Below are 20201 nucleotides of genomic sequence, written 5' to 3' on the forward strand. Positions count from 1 at the left end.
CAAAAAACCCACATATTTTCATATTAACCTTTTATTTTTAAATGCTTCAGCTGTGTTTAAAATCTGTAAGTTACAGCCTTTTAAAGCATTGCTTATATCTAGATATAGCTTCACATGAAGATTATTATTTGATGTTTGAGTTATGCTTCTTTCCTATTTCTGTTGTCTTATCCCATCCACCAACCTATAGAGTTGATTTCAACAACTAAATTCTTACAAACAAAATTTAGATACATGCTGTTAAAATTGATATTACGACACTCTCACTGCAAACGAAACACCCTTGAATGTCAGGAATATATGCTAAATTTCTGTTTGAGGAGATGTCAAGCCTTTAAACAGGCTAGGAATACTTTGGATTTATTCCCACATCCAGGAATCTTACTGACATTGTTTCACCACAGATTTCCAAAATTAATGCTACTACATTGAACTGTGAAAAGTGGCTCTCCTTAAAAATTATTACTTTATCTTATCCCTAGCTACATAGGCTAGAGCCCATTTACCCTGTAATAATTCTTAACAGATTGTCCTTTAGTACTTTTCAGAATGTTTTGATTGATGAAAAATAATTCATTGATCTTACCCAATATAACAAACCATGATTTTTCTGATTCTGTGGAAACCAGTTATGCAGGCTCATGTATACTATAGAAATATGGAAAACAAGGGGCCGGGCCGGCTGAATGGCTCGTTGGTTAAGAGTTGGCTTGGGAACGCCAGCTCTGAGCAGCAGGGCCCCGATTTGGATCCCACATTAGGGCCAGTGACGCTGCGCCCTCTACAGCTAAGATGGTGAACAACAGCTCGACCTGGAGCTGGGCTGCCGTGAGTCGCCGGCAACGGCATAGGCTGCAGTGGGCTGCTGTAAGCTACTGTGAGTGGCCGGCAGCCGGCGTGAGCTGCCATGAGCGGCCGTCCAATGGCTGGTGACCGGTCTGCCTCAGCTGGGAAGAGTGCAATGATCACAATACCAACATGGGCCAGTGAAGCAACACCCTCCACAACTAGACTGAAGAACCAAGGACAGCAACTTGTCTGTTTCGCTTCCCTGATTCCCCAACGCTGTTCCCTCCCCCCAATTCCCCAATTAAAAAAAAAAATCTTAAAAAAGATTATGGAAAACAAATACCTGTAATTGAATACTCAGGGTAAAGTTTACCATGGTTATTTTGGAAAATTGTGACATTCATGAAAAGAGCATGGAGAAACTCCTGCTGTGTGCCAGTCACTGTGCAGGACAATTATATATAATTTGAAGTAGAGAAACTACATTACTGAGAGTTCCCCAAAGCAACACAAAAACATTTAAGGATGACATGAAAATAAAAATGGGGATATTTTACAAATAAACTCAAGCACAAAGTCTTAAGTTACTTACCCAACTTCATGCAATTAGTAAGTGATATTGATAGGATTCTTTTAGCTCCAAAGAAATAAAACTACTTTCAGTTGCTGGATGCATTCAGTCCTGGGGTATGGAATACAGATGAAATACCTAGACAAATAGTGCTTGTCCGGGTATAGCCTCAAATCAGTCAAGACATTGGCGGCTTTGAGGCACCAAGTTTTCCTGTTGCCCTATTAAATTGGTCATTTTAAGATGATGAAAATGGTAATGAGTAAGATTAACAGGGTATGTTGATGCTAGATTGAATAGTCCCTGTGGCAATTTGAAGACATATCCAGTAAAGTACATGGGTTATTTCCTGGATAAAAGATAGGCTGTCTACACATTTACGTCCCCTCAGGGCATCTGGGTCTTGGTATAGATGCCTCATTTCAGTGTCTGATCCTCAGCTTTGTAGTGTATAAATTTGAAGTAGTAAACATCTGAATGGACTCCAGAAGATGGAGTTATTCTAACCAAATTCATGAACCAGAATACCAATTTATTAAAATACCAAGAGAAATATTATTATCCAGTGATCTGGTTCCCCTTGTTTATACTAGTCAGCATTGCATTAGTCTGCTAGGGCTGCCAATACAATACCACAGACTGGTTGACTTGAACAACAGAAATTTATTTTTCACAGCTCTGGAGCCTGGAGTCCAAAATTGAGGTGCTGGCAGGGTTGGTTTCTGATGAGCCCTCTCTTCCTGCTTTGTAGAAGGCTGCCTTCTTGTGTCCTCACATGGCCTTTCCTCTGTGTGCATGCTGAGGGAGCTGTCTCTGGTGTCTCTCTTCACCTCTTCCGAGGAAACCACATCTATCAGATTAGAGCCCCACCTTATGACCTCATTTAACCTTAATTACCTGCTTAAGGGCCCCAACTACAAATACAGTAAACATTATTGAAATAGCATGTGGGGTATTATACCATGTTGTTTCTGATTTCAGTTTTATTTAGTCATAGAAACAAAGCAGAAGTATATAATGTGTCACTGGATTTTATTTTGTTTTATTAGCTCCTCAAGAGTTATTGATCTATGAAATGGCAGAGAATGGAAAAAATTGTGACCACAGACGTGTAGCAATGAACAAGGAACAATATAATGGAAACTTCACAGGTAAAGTATGGCGGTTTGGAGGGGAAAGATCCACAGGTTTAAACGATATCCTTTTCATTGGAATAAAATAGAAATATATCTAATATTTATTATCTTTTGTTAATAAAATAATGTTTTATATAATATCAGATATATAAGCTTCTTATATATCTTACATAAGATTAATTATCTTTGTTTACTCTTCATAGTAAATTAAATTTTGGGTCAGGGCCTATATGGTGATATTTCACAGTGATAGCAGAAGTAGCCTGGCCATAGTCACATTAGCAGTGTTCTAGGTACAAGATTATTGCTTGTTAATCTTATGGTGTAAGTATTTATTTGGTGCTCAATTTATCATGCGATTTATAACTTTAGAAGTAGATTATAAATTTACTTATTATACCAATCCTAAATGCACAATTATAAAAAAACCCTCAAAGTGTGATTATTGTGAATTTATTTTAAAATGTTAGTTTGAGACAAATAAATTTATATTTTAACTAAATTTGTAATTTATGGTAAATTTCCATATATTGGACTCATTCATACATTTATCCTGAAAATTAACAGGTTTTATTTATATAGATAATCTAAGTAAGAACTTTCCTTCATGTGTTTAAAGGGAAATGAAAGGTTTTCCTTTTCTGTTAATTGTAATGGTTTTCTTTTTAACTTCTAAATTGGCATCTCAAACACATCGCAGGTAATACTCCAGCGTAATATTATATCGTAGAAATCTTCTTCCATTGGAAGAAGTGTGATCTACCTGAAGTAGTAGTTCCCATCTGTTTGTTTTGATCACTACATTGCCTTGCAGCACACATTTTGCAGCACTTACCTGACTTCTGGGTTATTCCGGTTGCTGGTAAATTTTGCATTGTTTCACTAAGAGTTTCAGGATTCAGAGATAGGCATTTGCATATATCATAATCTCTTCCCATTAGTAGCTTTTACAGATTTTTCCCTTTTTTTAAACAAGCACATGTGTATATATATTCTTCCCCTACTGCCCACCCCCTTGGTATTTAAAATTAATGTTAGTATGACACACTTCTCTTCACCATGGGGTGTTTTCCTTTTACTTAATATTTTCTAGAGATTGTGTATAACTGTACACAAAGAATTTATTCTTTATTATGGCTGCTTAGTATTCCCTTGTATGAATGTACCATACTTGAATGACTCCTCTGTCCTCTGTTGGTAAAATTTAAGTTGATTATAATCTTTTGCTAGGATAAATAATGCTGCATCGAACAAGGTTGTATAAGAGTCATTTCACCTTACACTTAATCATTCTTAGAAATGGAGTTACTGGATTACAGGGTACAGTAGTCCCCCCTTTTCCATGGGGATGCATCCCAAGACCCCTAGTGGATGCCCAAAACCGTGGATAGTACCTAACCCTGTATATACTATGTTTTTTCCACATGTACATACACTTGATGGCTTTTCTTTGGCAGACCCAAATTGCCAGCATCACTACTCTTGCGCTTTGGGGCCATTATCAAGTAAAATAAAGAATACTTGAACACAAGCACTGTGATACCACAGGAGTCCATCTGATAATCGAGACAGTTACTAAATGACTAATGGGTGGGGGGATGGGGAGGGGATACAGCCTGAAATGCTGGACTAAAGGATGATTCATGTTCCAGGTGGGATTGAGCAGTTGGCGTGAGTTTTTATCACGTTAATCAGAACAGTGCACAATTTAAAACTTATGAATTATTTCTTTCTGAACTTTTTCATTTAATATTTTGAAACCAAGGTTGATTGAGGGTAGTGAAACTGCATATAAGTGGGGGACTATTCTGTGTGCATTTGTAATTTCGATAGATGATGACAATAATAACTCAATATAATTGTGTCCTTATTGTCAGACTTCTGAGAGCTTTACATATATTAACCCATTTAATCTTTATAATGACCCTAAAAAGTAAGTACTATTTCTCTCTTCATTTTAGAGAGGAGAAAACTGAAGCATAGAAAGGTTAACTAACTAACTTGCCCAAGGTCACATCTGGCAAGAACCAGAATTTGGAACTAAGTAGTTTGCCTTTAAATTTTTAGCTCTAAACCTCTTTGCTGTACAGTATGATGCTAACTTTCCCTTCATGGAAGGTGGGATACTTTAGTATGCCAGTGATGAACAAGAAGAGAAACTTGTGTCCTGACAATAAAATAAGTGCATAAACAATGGTAAGAGTGGAGTAGAAGCACCTAGCCCATTGACTCAAGATGAACCACATTGTTTTTTGAGGTTTATATGCGTTCTTTCAGATATGGGATGGAAAAGTAGATGAGTTTAGAAAGTGATTGGAAAAAGTGACCATTTGGTTTTATTTTTTGCACTAATGTTTTTCAGACCCCTCTTCAATGAATGAAAAGAAGAGGAGGGATCGGGAAGAGAGGCAGAATATTGTCCTGTGGAGACAGCCACTCGTTACCTTGCAGTATTTTTCTCTGGAAATCCTAGTAATCTTGAAGGAATGGACCTCAAAGTAAAGAACCTTCCATTACTTTTTATATAAACCTTATTTACTAATTTTAGAAATTTTCTACAGTCTTCTGGTCCTTGCAACCTGGTCTATCAAAATGGATTAATTAAATTTAGAATGTTATAGGAACATGTGTATTTTCCTTTCTATAGTTTGAAGAAAAATAGATGATGGGAACATGTTGTTATTTGCTCACTGGATTATTTACAGTTGATCACTGTCTCATGTTGAATTTTTTATGCAAAGGAGAATACTGAAAATGAGAATTGTTTTTTTTTCTGGTTTTACTTTCAGGAGAATTCAGACCTGTGTACATTAGATACACTGATTCTTTAACAGGACAAGGTTCAGGAGACGTGGCACTTTTACCGATAGTTTGAGCCCATGAGAAAGGACTCTGCCAAAGAAATGTGTTCTATCTTGAAATTTAGTATTCATTTCAGATATCATAAAGAGCATGTTGAACTTTAACATGCCTTATCATTTTCTGGCTTTCTGTTCCAAGTTATTATCGGAAATATTTTGCATTTTATTGCATTTACAGTTTATAAGCCATTTTGTAACTTTTCGATTCATTTAATCCTTAAAGCAACTCCACAAAGAAGGTAAACCAAGTATATGATTACTATAATATTAAACACAAGAAACAGAATCAGATTGGTTAAGTGTCTTCCTCAAAGTACAATATTTAAGGAACTCTGACCTAGGTCTTCTGACTTGAAGGCCAGTGCTCTTTTTATTATAATGTCTCTCCATATTAGAAGTTGGGTGTAAACAAGATCAGTCTTTGGATTATGAAAAGGCTACCATGGGGTTTGTGATAAGAAATTGAGTATCATCCCTTGACCCCTTTGTATTCCCCAAGAGGCCATGTGTTTAAGGGCAAAAGAGCTCATCCCAGAAAGAACTGATTTCTGTAGCTGAGCTAAATAACCTAATTGCTTCAAACAAGAAATTGTTTTGAGAATGATGAATCCTGAAAATGAAACGTATTTCATTTATTTTTTTTTAAATATGTTTTTAAGATTATGGCATCGTCAAAACATTGTGATGTGTTTTTTACTGCTGCTTGCTGTGCTTATAGCTACGTATTATGTTGAAGGAGCACATCAACAGGTAAGAGGTTCAGCAACTCTGCTCCTATTCTTGTACCTTCCCTAATCCCAGACAATTTAAGAATGGGACTATTATGGATTTCATAGACTTTCACCCTCTACATATTTAAGCTTGGTTTTATTTTTTTAATTCATCTCATAACTGACATCTTAATGACTTACTTTTAAGGCCAAATATTAAAAATATTCCTGTGATAGTTTATGGATGCTCAGCATTTATATTTGGTATTCATCATTTCTTTTTAACCTTCAAGGATTTAAATGTAACTTTCCTGACGGTGTCTAGTCAAAGCAGGACAAATCCTTTACTCACTACCAAAGTTGTCATGTTTTCTTTAACACACTCCTGTGATCCATTCAAACAGATATACTCATCCTAGATTGAAGATTAGGTTTTATATATATAAAAAAGGAAGTTCATTTGCCTATAGTCAGCATAACTGCAGGGAAAAATGGACATTTTATTAAAATGGCAAAACAATGTATTCTAATAGGATAATGTTCTAAAATGGTATCATCTCATATTTTAAAGCAGTTTACTCTAATCTCAGAGAAGTTTTTATAATTTTAAATGCACTTCTTGTAAATACAGAGGGTGTCAAAAAATGTATACACATTTTAAGAAAGGCAAAAACTATTAAAATTGCAACACTCAATATATACCAATAACAAAAGATGAATACAAGTCAATTACAAGAGGTGCTCAAAGTGGTTACCAGCAGCGTCCAGCGTACCTTCTGATTATGGCGAGCTACTGCTTGAGCAACGTTGACCAAAGTTTCCACTTGTATACGTTTTTTTTGGCACCCCCGGTATTTTATAGAAATCTGTGTGTGCTATTAAGAGTTTGCAGGGAACTGGCTTGATGAATTTACTTGCCAGTGTGAGAATCTAGACTCTAAAGTCTGGCATTCTTTCAACAAGTCCATATCTCAGTGGATTTTAGTTTGCTTTTGTTTGAAAAGCATATTGGTCTTAAATATACAAAAATAATTTGATTCTCATTTTTTACTTGGATAAACAAGAATATATTTTAGTCACAGATGTTATATAAAGAGCTGCCCCCTCTCTTACCACTGTATATTATTATCATTCTTAAAGTTTTTGTAACTTTTAAATATCTTTAAAATTTTTATTCTTATAGTTATCTTATTAGTAATTTGCATCTTTCCTATAAATGTCATTGCAATTGCAATGGTAGGTCCAGAAACAAGAGCTTTATTTGAATGAGACGAACTTTTTGCCATCTCTGCAATTGCATGCTAAAGTTATGAGGCCTTTTCAAAGGGTTTTTAATCTTAATAATTTCTGCCTGTTGAACACGTACTTATTTGGTTTATCTTATTTTGATTGTAGTTGATAAATACTTCCGTTTAAGAATTCTGGTCTTGCTGTTTCACCTCATCCCTTTTGTTTTCCAGTATGTGCAGCGTATAGAGAAGCAGCTGCTTTTGTATGCCTACTGGATAGGCTTAGGAATTTTGTCTTCTGTTGGGCTTGGAACAGGGCTGCACACCTTTCTGCTTTATCTGGTAAGAATAGCTTTTGATAAGCAAGTTGAAAGAGATTGTTTTAATTGGTGCTTTTATTTCAGAAGTAAAAATTCTAAGATTTTTATTTAATTGCCTTTGTGTTTTGAAGCGTTCTAATCCTCTAACCAGTGCTTTAAGTTTGACTTAGAATTCTGTTTTGTTTTTCCTTGGGTTGAGGATTTAAAAAGAAGGGGGACGAATCCCTTAGGCAAATGAGATTGTTTCCTTAAATTAATTCATCTAAATTAATTCATCTAGGAAATGTTTTTTTTTCTTTCCAGATTTTGGAATAATGGTTCTCTTGCTTATGCAGTTGTCATTTTAATAATTGAAGTTATTTAAATGCACAAAATTCCAAGTGAGGCCTAGAATAATTTGGAACGTTTACTTTCTCTTTTAAACAGCAAATAAGAAACAGTGTCTTCTCTGTTATGCTCAAATACTATGTACACACCTGAATAATTATTTTGGTATTCTTATTGAATGTACTTGATGAAGTAGTAATTATATAGAACTAAATGCTTTCTTAAACCCTTTTAAACCAAAGTATAAAATGTATCCCTTCTAAAAAATATTTTTTTTATGTACTTGAAATTAGAGATAAAAGATAGATTTTCCTTTGGACACTGACAAATATACTGAAACAATAGCAGAGCTAAGATCAGGGCGTGAGACAAGCAAGACGTAGAGCACAGAATTTAAATAGGCACTTTCAGGGTCATGTAAGTGTGGGGTTGATGAGTGAGCACCTCATTGAGTTTTGTGCCCTGGATGCCTCTCGTTTCAGGCTATTCCTGTACTTGAATACATTGTCAGCAGTTCCATATTTGAAAAAGCTTGATCTTAGGGCCGGCTGAGTGGCTCAGTTGGTTAAGAGCTCGCTCAAGAGTTTGAGCTCTGAGCAACAGCGGTTTGAGTCCTGGCCCAAGCTGAGCAGCCGCTGAGCTGCCAACAGGTGGCAGGATGGCTCAGCTTAAAAAAAAAAAAAAAATCTTGATCTTGATTGAGAAAAAAGAGGTGAAATGTCACAGCAGTGCTGACTTCTGAGTAAAGCTGAATACTGCAAGCACTTCCAACCTCTATTCTTCAATAGAAAATGCTACTCCAGATTAAGGAACTCATTTGTTGCATTGGATTAATTTGGAAGTATCTAAAAAACAACACAGATAGCAGATTCTGCTGAACCTTAAAAGGAATTCTAATGATTACAAACTGCACAATAAGTTAGAATGAAAAAATTTGAAACATGGAAGTTTCTTCATATCCGTGAGAAACCTTTATAAAATGACATTTTTAAAATGTCTTGATGTGAAAACATTTTTGGTTTGGTTCCATTGACTCGTGTATCCAGTAAAGGATTTAGAAACATACCAATAAGCATTTGTTACAAAATTCATTTGAGTGAAATAATCAAGTCTCTGCTTCCATAAATTAGGTAGTAGTTATTTCTGCCCTTGATCAGAGTGCAGGTTTAATGGAGTGTGGTTAGGCTTTTCACAAGTTCAGAAGGAATTCTTTTTATTTTTTAGCTGAGCCATCCTGCCACCTGTTGGCAGCTCAGCTTGGGCTGGGAATCGAACCGTTGTTGCTCAGAGGCCAAACTCTTGAGCGAGCTCTTAGCTAACTGAGCCACTCGGCCGGCCCCAGAAAGAATTCTTCAAGAGCTATTGGAAGGAAGGTATCACGCTCTCATTATACTCAGTACTGTATACCAGGGGTGCCAATAAAATGTATACAAGTGGACACTTTGGTCAACGTTGCTCAAGCAGTAGTTCACCATAATCAGAAGTGTCTGGATGCTGATGGTAACTACTTTGAACACTTATTGTAATTGTAGAAGTCAAATGTGACTTGTGTTCATCTTCTGTTATTGTTATATATTGAGTATTACAATTTTAATAGTTTTTTCCTTTTTAACATGTGTATACTTTTTTTTGGCACCCTCTGTATATTATAGGAGTTCAGCAGGTATGAATATGTAATTAAGAAACATCTAAAACTGTGTTGCATTATACATAAAAGCTACACAAAACTTTGTGGCATTAACACTGCTGATAGCACACTAGGGTCCAGGGTTGATCGGGCCACTTTTTCAGCATTAGGTAAATTTGATTTTTCTTTGTTTGTGAGTAAGTAGCATTTAGAATTATTTTAAATGCCCTAAAATTAAATACAAGTAATATAACTAGATCTGCATTTTATGAATATATAATTCTGGCTGTAGAGTGGGAGATAGATTGAAGGTAAGGAGAAAGATGGGTAATTGTGATAATCCTTCTGAGAAACACAGGCTTCCATGGAGATAGCAGGGAGTATGGAGAGGAGGAAGGGGTATTTCCACAAAAGAATTTGCAGAGAGAAGTCAAGCAGAATGAAAACAAAAGATGGCGGCTGGCCCTTTCTGTAGTCTTTCTTGGACAACTCTTGGGGGTCTCTGGGCTGCAGGTGGGCAGTGGCTGGCTTTGTCGTGCTCTGTGCCTTTTGCTGAGTGGTCCCAGGTTCAGCATTTGTGCCAAATCTGAATCTGCATTAACCTGGTGAACACCACCTGCCTCAACCTGGGACTCCCTGAGACCCTGCTTCACCCAACTTGTGTACTGCCTGACTCTTTCAGTGGCTGAGCCTTAATCCTAAAATTTATATGGAACCACAAAAGACTGAATAACTTTATTCATATATGTTTCATTTATTCATTTATTTATAATGTAGAAAATTATAAGATAATCATGTCATCTGCAAATAAAGACAGTTTTATTTCTTTTTTCTTTGTATATCCTTTCATTTCCTTTTCTTGCCTTACTGCGTTACCTTATTCTTCTAGTGTGATGTTGAATAGGAGTAGTGAGTGGGCCATCCTGCCTTGTTCCCAATCTTAGTGGAAAAGCCTGTAGTTTCTCACCATTAAGTATCGTGTTAGCTCAGGGTTTCTGCAGATTTCTTTATCAAGTTGATGGAACTCACCTCTATTCCTCGTTTGCTGAAATTTTTTATCATGAATCGGTGTTGATTTTGTCAAAAGAACACTTTTTTTAGACAGTAGTGATCAGAAATGGATGAAAGGCCAATATAGCAAACAAATTCAATATGTAAAGACTTGGGGAACAATATGTTAATGTTAAAAAAAAATGTAAAGACACCCAGCATATGCCATTTCCATTTGATCAGATTATCTTTAGTTCTTATGTCTTTTCATTTAGACACAGACTTTCCTTCCTGGATTCCTAGGTGTAGCGGGAAGAATGAAGAAAAATGAACATTTACAAAAAATAATTTTCAGAGAAGTCAAACAAAAGGGAAATGAGATATCACTGACCTTTGTTTATTTTTTCAGTTGCCTGGTTGGGATGGAAGTTAGATTGCAGGAAGTTAACTACTATTACTACTACTAACAACAACAATCACTATCATCAGAGTAATATTAGCTGCAGTCAATTCTATATTTTCACCTATATTTGATGTTTATTTTTGTGGTATCCGTAACTGTGGGGAGATTTCGAAACCCCATCCTACTGACCTCCAGCTGTAAGATTTGCTTTGATCAATGAAATGTGAACATAAGTGGTAGGTGTTGCTTGCTGGCAGAAGGTTCAAGATTTGTCATACACTCTTTCACCTACCTATTTTGTCAATATAGAGCCTGAGTCTCTAACTATGATGAGCTGATGCCATCTGCAGTATGTGATGGAGATGTAGAGTAAGCTGAGATTTTGGGGTTGTTTTTGTAGGCTATCTAGACTGATAGACTAACATTTATTGAATGTTTGTTATGTGCTGAGCTCTGTGCTCAACCCTTTACATGAATTATCTCATGTAGTCCTCCCAAGAGCCAAGGTAGTCAATAACCAAATGTGTAGCAAATGTGTAATAAAAAATTTCATTAGTAAGTATAGACTATCCACTTGTGAACTTTGGCAATTATAACATAGAGAAAAATAGCCAGGAAACCAGAGGCAAAGCGGAATTAAATAAAGGTTTAAAAATTTGATCTGTGTTATTATTTAAGAAGCTATTTCAAGTAATCTGGTTAGATTGTAAAAACTTAACATTTTGTTGATAATAGATGGTCTACAGGGTTTTATCCTTATAGATCACCATTCCTTTTTGTTTTATATCTGTGAAATATGATTGTGTTTGGAAAGTCCTAATTATACCTTCTTTCTTTTATGAGGCTTTACATAATCCTCACTTGGGGAGATGTGATGTTAGCATTTTCATGTCATACATTTTTGAGCTGATGAAACAGACTCCTTTACCATGTACTCATATAACTCCTCGGTCAAGAAAACAAGTGACTACTGTGTTAGGAGAGTTGCCTAGTCAGAAATATAACCCTCCTTTTGACAATAATTTGCAGCAAAATAGGTGAAAAATAAACTGAGTTTAAAGAAGGGAAAAGATTTAATTCATTCTTCATTATGGTTCTCCTTCCTGGATGGAAATCATGACTTAAAAATGAAATAGGAAAATTTTTCCTGAGTAAACAAAATTTCCCAGTTAGGTTCTTCCCAGTGTGGAAGTTACATCCTTTGGAAGTATCATTTAGTTAATTATACCTCATTGTATAACTAAACGCTGATCTAAAAGTGTTGCTATATTTCCTAAAATATTATCTACCTATATATCTGACTTTAAAATGGAAAAGTCTTGATTTTCTTAAGTTTATCAATACTAATTTTCATTTATATTTTTAGATATACCATTTCCCCCCATGTATAAGACGCACCCTTTTTTGAAAAATTTGGGGTCTAAAAACTGGGTGCGTTTTATACAGTGGTTGTAGATTTTTTTTTTTACTTGCATTTCCCGCTTTTTTCGTGCTTGTTTTTGCACTTATTGTAGATTTTTTTACTTGCATTTCCCGCTTTTTTCCCGCTTGTTTTTGCGCTTATTTTTGTAGATTTTTTTACTTGCATTTCCCGCTTTTTCACGCTTGTTGGCTTTGCGCTCATTGTTTTGCATTTGTTACCGGTATATTATGGCAGGTTACGTTTTGCCACGTTCTGCCCAGAAATGGTTCAGAAAAGGTTTTCGTACAGTGCTGAATTGAAGTTAAAAGTGATCCAGTTTGCAAAAGTGAATGGAAATCGTGCTGCTGAACATAAGTTTGGTCCTCCTCCAACTGAGAAAACAATCCGAAACTGTCTACGGGAAGAAGAAACCCTACTGAAAATGCCATGGCAGAAGTCCATGAGAGGCAAGTCAGCAAAATGGCCAGATTTAGAGAGGGAATTGAAGATATGGATTGAAGAGCAAGGGGCAATTGGAATTCCTGTGTCCACAAAGATGGTTCAGCATGAGGCAAGAAGAATTGATGAAAAAATAAGTTACTGATTTCAAAGGAGGACACAATTGGTGCTTCAGGTTCATGAAACGGAATGGACTAAGCATGCGTACAGGCACCAGACTTGCCCAAAAGATGCTTGAAAGCTATGAGCGAAGGTCCTTGAATTTCATCATTTTGTCATTCAATGTCAGAAGACATATCAGTTTGAGTTGGGACAGATTGCAAATATGGACGAAGTCCCCCTTCAATTTGATGTCCCAAGTAACAGAACTGTTGATAAGAAGGGCGTGAAAACTATAACAGTGAAGACAAGTGGACATGAAAAGAGCCATTATACAGTTGTTTTAGCTTGTTGTGCCGATGGAACCAAGCTGCCTCCTGTGCTAATTTTCAAACGCAAAACAATGCCAAAAGAAGACGTTCCCCGAGGAGTGATGGTCCACGTTCATGACAAGAATTGGATGGATCAGGATGGAATGAAGATCTGGTTTGAGAAAGTTTGGAGCAGGAGACCAGGTGGGCGCTTATGCAAACCTTACCTATTGGTGCTTGGTCAGTTCAGGGCACACATAACAAAAAACACCAAGAAGATTGCTGCAGAGCAAAAAACAAAACTTGCCGTCATACCTGGAGGCTTGACATCCCAGATCCAACCACTTGATGTCAGCATTAACAAACCCTTCAAAGTTGCCTTGAGAGACGAATGGAACCAATGGATGAAGTCTTCTGGGGACAATTTGACACCAGCAGGAAGAGTGAAGAAACAAACTATGGGAGAAGTTTGTACCTGGTTGAAAAGATCCTGGGGTAATATCAAGATTGAGATCGTTGTAAAGTCATCTAAGAAGTGTGGCATTTCGGGCCGGCCGAGTGGCGCGATGGTTAAGAACTCGCTTGGGATGCCAGAGGGCCCCGGTTCGGATCCCACATATGAGGGCCAGTGACACTGCCCTCTACAGCTAAGATGCTGAACAACAGCTCAACCCGGAGCTGGGCTGCCTTGAGTCGCCGGCGACGGCGTGGGCTGCAGTCCCTGTGGCAGTGGATTGCCATGGGCTACCGTGTGTAGCCAGCAGCCAGCGTGAGCGGCCAGCAGCCGCAGTGAGCGGCCGTCCAGAAGCCGGCGACTGATCTGCCTCGCCAGAGAAGAGCGCAATGATGGTGCCAACTTGGGCCAGTGAAGCAACATCCTCCACAACTAGATTGAAGAACAAAACGACAGCAACTTGTCTGCTCCCCTTCCCCCAATTCCCCAGCACTGTTCCCATCCCCCCAATTCCCCAATAAAAATCTTTAAAAAAAAGAAGTGTGGCATTTCAAATGCCATAGATGGAACTGAGGACAAGGCAATATATGAAGATTTGTCATCAGACACAGATGAGGACAAGCTAATGGTTGGGAGTTTTGACCGTGATGAGGAGTTGTATGAATTTTATGATGAATAAAACTTAAGTTCAATATGTAATACATTGAACTTAATGTATTAAGTTCATTATGTAATACATTTTTTTCAAATTTTGGGCTCCAAAATTAAGGTGTGTCTTATACATTGGAGTGTCTTATACATGGGGAAATACGGTATATGAAAAGTTATACAACTTAAATCCAAATGTTCTGGAAGTCCTCTCACTTTTTTAAACATTAGAAGTAAGAGCAGTTGTTTGACCTACATTAAATTTAATGAAAGTCAACAAGGAAAAATGACTAGTTTGGGCTACCATCAAATTTTGTAAAGTGATTTGAGAACAGTGGAAATCTGGTAGTTAGCAGAGAACAGTTATCTAGCCACAAAGGAAAAATTAGGTACTGTTTGTGCAGTAATAGTGATTACTAGCCAGAGAGGAAGAGATGAAGGGAAAAGTGAATGGATTCCTTCTCAAGGCTCAAGGGGAGTGAGTTGGCTACTAGGTTAGTTTGTTCCATTAATTTTAATAGTCAACAGATGAGCTTCAGGAGGTCTATTAATTCCCTGAAATACTATACATGTTGTTATATGTCTTTGCTAATATGTATCTTTCTGACAAAAAGGACCTATTTTAGATTCTCTCAAGACTCTGTAACCCATAAAAGGTTAAGAACCAACTACTCTTCTAGAACTTTTTACTAAGTATGTCTGTATTTGGCTGCCACTAGGTGGCATTGCCAATACAAACAATACAGTATATTTGCAAGTTCTACTCTGGATGGATATGAAACTCTCAAATAGCTCTGCTTAAATTAGAAGGACATTCTGTTATTTATCTGTAATGATACCTACATAATACCAGCCTAATGCATGCGAGTGGAAATGTTTTCTTAATAATTTTCTACATACATTCATTACTTTAATAGTTAGCAATCAGCCTTTCTCATTGTGATATATATATTTACATGTAGGACATACTCCCATGGCATGCCCAGTTTCAGAGATAATGCCATAATTTCATCCCTTTCCTCAATATTCAAGAATATGCAAGTGATTGAAGGTAATTTTGTTATGGGACTGAAATCTTTCATCCCTATCATGAGATGTAATAAGGCATATTCAGTCAAAAAGCTGGGTATAAATGCCCAGCTAAATATTACTAACTGTAAAAATTTATTAAATGTATTTTAAACCTCAGTTTTATTCAACTGTAAATGGAAATGATAATATGTATCACAAGGCTCTTTTGAGGATTAAATAAAACAATACATGTATACTTTTCAGTGGCCAGTTTATATAAGATACTCAATAAATGATAGTTGCTATTATGATTATCATTATTCTTACTCTTACTTTTAAAAGCAACCATTATTATAATTAATATGCTTTAGCTATTTTTAAGAAATCATAAGTAACATTTCCCACAATTGATTTTAATGTAGCAGTTTGTCATGGCATAGTTGAAAATCACTGATCATTTCCATTTCCAGTGATGATAGATTAGACAATTTGGATCAACTCTGTCATGAAAGTGTCATAAAAAGGTTGATAAAATTTAAAAACATCTGTTTAAAGGCATCATAGAGATTTAAAAAAAAAGAGCAAAGAATTACAAGGTCCACATCTGGGTAAAAGAGGAAACCCAGAGAGGTGAGACTGGCCAAGGATATGCCCTGATAAACCCGCAGGCTTTGGATTAGAACCATAAGAGATCACACTTTGAATATAAGGATGAACTATTGATAGATATAAATCAGCTCTTCTGGAGACTGAAGCTCTGGCTTAAGTTTTAAGTCTGGAGGAAAATAAAATCATCCTAGGTATCACATTAACTATATTTTTTCATGTATAAGGCCAGCACTCAATGAAAAAGTAATCAGATATCAGATGAAACAAAATAATTTGATCAAAACAAAGAAGAAATAGAAACAGATCCACAGAGGATCCATTTAATAAAGTTATTAAACATGTACTTTAATCCAAGACCAAAGTGCTCAAGGAAATAAGGCGATACAGAATTTGAAACTAAAGGAGAGCTAAATGGATATTTCCGAATTTTAAAAAACCATAGTAACTCAAATGAAAAGCTCAGTTAATCGACTTTCAGTAGACACAGCTAAGAAAGGAATAATAAACAGCAAAATAGGCCAAAGAAAAATATCCAGAGCAAAAAAGGAGAGATGGAGAAAAAGGTATACTATCTTCAAAGAAACTCTAGTAAGACTGACTTCTCGCTGTCATTTATTTTGTTGAGAAATTAGCTGACAGTAGAATGGTATCTTTAAAGGACTAAAAGAAAATAACTGCCAACAAAGGATTCTATAATCAAAGTGTTCCGTGAACAGTATAAAATAGAGATATTTTCAGAAAAACAAACAGTTTGTAACCAGCAAAAAATGCTCTAAAGGGAATAATAAAAGATGTTCTTGGAATGGAAAGAAAGTGATCCTGGATTGAAGCCCAGAGATTCAGGAATGAATAAAGAGTAAGAAAGGGGTCAATATATAGGACATTTTAAATTAAAGTTGACATTAAAAGCAGTAATAATATGGGCCAGCCGAGTGGCGTGTTGGTTAAAAACTGGCTTGGGACACCAGAGGGTCCTGGTTCGGATCCCACATATGAGGGCCAGTGACACTGCCCTTTACAGCTAAGATGCTGAACAACAGCTCAACCTGGAGCTGGGTCGCCGTGAGTCGCTGGCGATGGCGTAGGCTGCAGCCCCTGCTGTAGTGGGTTGCCATGGGCCACTGTGTGTAGCCAGCAGCCAGCGTGAGCGGCGGTCCAGAAGCCGGCGACTGATCTGCCTCGCCTGGGAAGAGTGCAATGATCATACCAACATGGGCCAGTGAAGCAATGTCTTCCACAACTAGACTGAAGAACAAAAGGACAGCAACTTGTCTGTTTCCCTCCCCCAATTCCCCAACGCTGTTCCCCTCTCCCCAATTCCCCAATAAAATCTTTAAAAATAAATAAAAAATAGAATAAATAAAATTTGAATACACAGAAAGATTAATAGTGAAAGGATGGAAAAAGATGAGCCATTCAGTGTCAACCAAGAAAAAAGTTATGTATTGGGTTGTCGGAAAAGTCATGACACATTTTTGCAACGAAAAACAGAAAAAAAACGTCATGACTTTTCCAATAATCCAATAGCCATATTGAAATCAGATTATAAATGTTAATAAATAAAATGTGTCTATTCTTTTTTTAAAGATTTTATTGGGGAATCGGGGGAGGGGAACAGACAAGTTGCTGTCCTTTTGTTCTTCAGTCTAGTTGTGGAGGAAGTTGCTTCACTGGCCAATGTTGGTATTATGATCATTGCGCTCTTCCTGGCTGAGTCAGATCCGTCACCAGCCATTGGACGGCCGCTCACGGCAGCTCACGCTGGCTGCCAGCCACTCACGGTAGCTTATGGCAGCCCACTGCAGCCTACGCTGTCGCCAGCCACTCACAGTAGCCCAGCTCCAGGCCAAGCTGTTGTTCACCATCTTAGCTGTAGAGGGAGCAGCATCATTGGCCCATGTGGGAACCAAATCGGTGGCCCTGCTGCTCAGAGCTCACGTTCCCAAGCCAACTCTTAACCAACTGAGCCACTTGGCTGGCCCAAAATATGTCCATTCTTAATAAAAGATTCAATTCACCAGAAAGATGTAACAGTTCTAAATTTGTATTTAATCTACTTAACATATAAAAAGCAAAACTTGGCAGAACTACAAAAGGGATAACTGCTATAAACTTCGAGAATTTCTAGTGGATATAAGGTCAATATATACATAACAATTGTATTTCTATATACTATAATAAACATTTAGAGAATGAAATTTTTTACAATTTACCATTTATAATATTTTTTAAAAAGCAAAAATCTAGGAATAAATCTAATAAAAGATATCCCTTCTTTATCTAGATCTTTTTGCTTCCAGTAATATTTAAAACTTTATGTAGAGGCCAAGCACATATCATGTTCATGAATTATAAGACACAGTATTGTAAGGCTTCCTGGTTTTATCCATAGATACAGTGCAGTATCAGTCAAAACTTGAGTAGGTATTTTTGTGGGAATTGACAAACTGAAGATTTTTTTTTATTACAGCAGCTTTAGGGTTGACAACCAATAGGGTATGTCCCTCTACTGTGTGTTTCTATTTCTTGGTCTGGATAGAGGATACCTGTGTCTGTAATAATTCATAAAGATGTATGTATTATATACTTTGCTATATGTGCTATCCTTAAATAAATATTCTGCTTTAGTACATCTCTTTTGGTTTAGAATTTTATAGTCATTTTTGCCCAAGTACATCTGGATAATGTCTGCTGTAGTTGTTTTAAATTGGCATCTGACTATTTCCTAAAATCAGAAATGTTATATTTAGATAACATTCATTTTTCTGAGACTTTTTCAAACCAGGCCTAAGAACAAGTTAACTGTCTTACATATCCTCAAAAAATTGAGTTCTTTCATAAGATCATCACTGTAGTAATTCATTTAAGTTAGTTTCAAAAAGCTTGAACATTTACTCTGTAAAATGCTCTGAAATACTATGTGAATTACAAAAGGAATTGGACCTATAGAGCAGAAGATATACATTACATAAATAATTACACTGCAGGACATTGTGATAAATACTATTGTAGTGTTAGACATGAATTATGCTATGGGCCTCTTAAAATAAGGAGGAAATTCTCTTGGAGGAAGAAAAAATAGAAAAAGTTCTTGAAGATGGGTTTATTGAGGGAAAGACAGTCGAAGCAGAGATATTAAAAAGTAGGATATCTTGGAAATGGAAAGAAGACCCACATGAGAAAAATAGGTTGGTGCCAAATTGTGGGAAGCCTTGAAAGTCAGACTTAGGGAGTGTAGATTTTATATGTCACAAAGAGTTATTCAAACAAGCGTTAACATAACGTATGTGTTTCAGGAACGTAACAGGCAGCCTTGTGGAGGGTAGATCTGGTGGGGAAGCAACTAAAAGGAAGGAGCCCAGTTAGAAAGCGGTCCAGGTGGGAGGTAATAATTACCTGATCTAAAGCAGTAACCCTAGGAAGGGTTTCAGACGTGAGGGAGTGGGTAGTATATGGGAGTGCAAGGAGCTGAAATTAAAAAAACTACTAAAATAGGAGCTTCGCTTCTACAATATAGGCTATTTGAGGGCAGGGATTTTTTTTTCTACTTTGCTTACTGCTGTGTGGCAAGTATTTTCAACAGTATCTGGTGCATACTAGATGCTCAATAAATATGTTGAATAATGTAATATAAAATGAAATCTTTGAGAAATTCTGTGGGGGGCGGGGGAGGAAGAATAATTGGATTTCTTTTATTGGCACAACAGTATGTTCCTAACATCTGAGTATTATTTGTGACTTAATGAAAAATGACCTAATCTGTATGTAACTTTTTCTTGTTTTGCATAGTGCAGTTGATCTTTGAACAACATGGGTTTGAACTGTGTGGGTCCACTTATATGTCAGTTTTTTTCAGTAAATAAAGTAAATGTATTTTCCCATGATTTTCTTAATAATATTTTGTTTTCTCATTATTCTATTGTAAGACTACATTATATAACAAAAAATATGTGTTAATTGACTTTATGTTCTCAGTAACGCTTCCGGTCAACAGTAGGCTATAGTAGTTAAGTTTTGGGGGAGTTGAAAGTTAGACAAAGATTTTCAACTTCTTGCAAGGGGGTCATCGCCCCTAACCCCTGTGTTGTTCAAGGGCCCAACTGTAGTTTCTTTCTTTTCTTTTCTTTTTTTTTTTTTTTTTAAGATTTTTATTGGGGGATGGGAACAGCGCTGGGGAATTGGGGGAAGGGGAACAGACAAGTTGCTGTCGTTTTGTTCTTCAGTCTAGTTGTGGAGGACGTTGCT

General features: G+C 36.6%; 2 protein-coding genes across 7 annotated transcripts in view; one reads left to right on the forward strand and one right to left on the reverse strand.

The window, feature by feature from the left end:
- The window catches only part of VMP1 (vacuole membrane protein 1), a 128827-nt gene that overhangs the window by 15578 nt on the left and 93048 nt on the right, over positions 1 to 20201 (forward strand). For 3 of the 6 annotated variants that reach the window (XM_019636638.1, XM_019636637.1, XM_019636639.1), the window contains exons 2-5: positions 2410 to 2511; positions 4859 to 4994; positions 6017 to 6107; positions 7528 to 7638. In XM_019636638.1, the coding sequence (XP_019492183.1) occupies positions 2436 to 2511; positions 4859 to 4994; positions 6017 to 6107; positions 7528 to 7638 (414 nt within the window). In that variant the 5' untranslated portion in view covers positions 2410 to 2435. The remainder of the gene's footprint in view (positions 1 to 2409; positions 2512 to 4858; positions 4995 to 6016; positions 6108 to 7527; positions 7639 to 20201) is intronic. The other 3 variants (XM_019636640.1, XM_019636642.1, XM_019636641.1) reach the window with 2 other exon arrangements.
- LOC109379735 (40S ribosomal protein S27-like) overlaps positions 16403 to 20201 on the reverse strand; it is a 5649-nt gene continuing 1850 nt past the window's right edge. Inside the window, exon 2 of the mRNA XM_019636600.1 lies at positions 16403 to 16443. Coding sequence (XP_019492145.1) covers positions 16403 to 16443 — 41 coding nt within the window. The remainder of the gene's footprint in view (positions 16444 to 20201) is intronic.

Source organism: Hipposideros armiger, unplaced genomic scaffold (assembly GCF_001890085.2).
Source record: "Hipposideros armiger isolate ML-2016 unplaced genomic scaffold, ASM189008v1 scaffold_29, whole genome shotgun sequence".
NCBI lineage: Eukaryota > Metazoa > Chordata > Mammalia > Chiroptera > Hipposideridae > Hipposideros > Hipposideros armiger.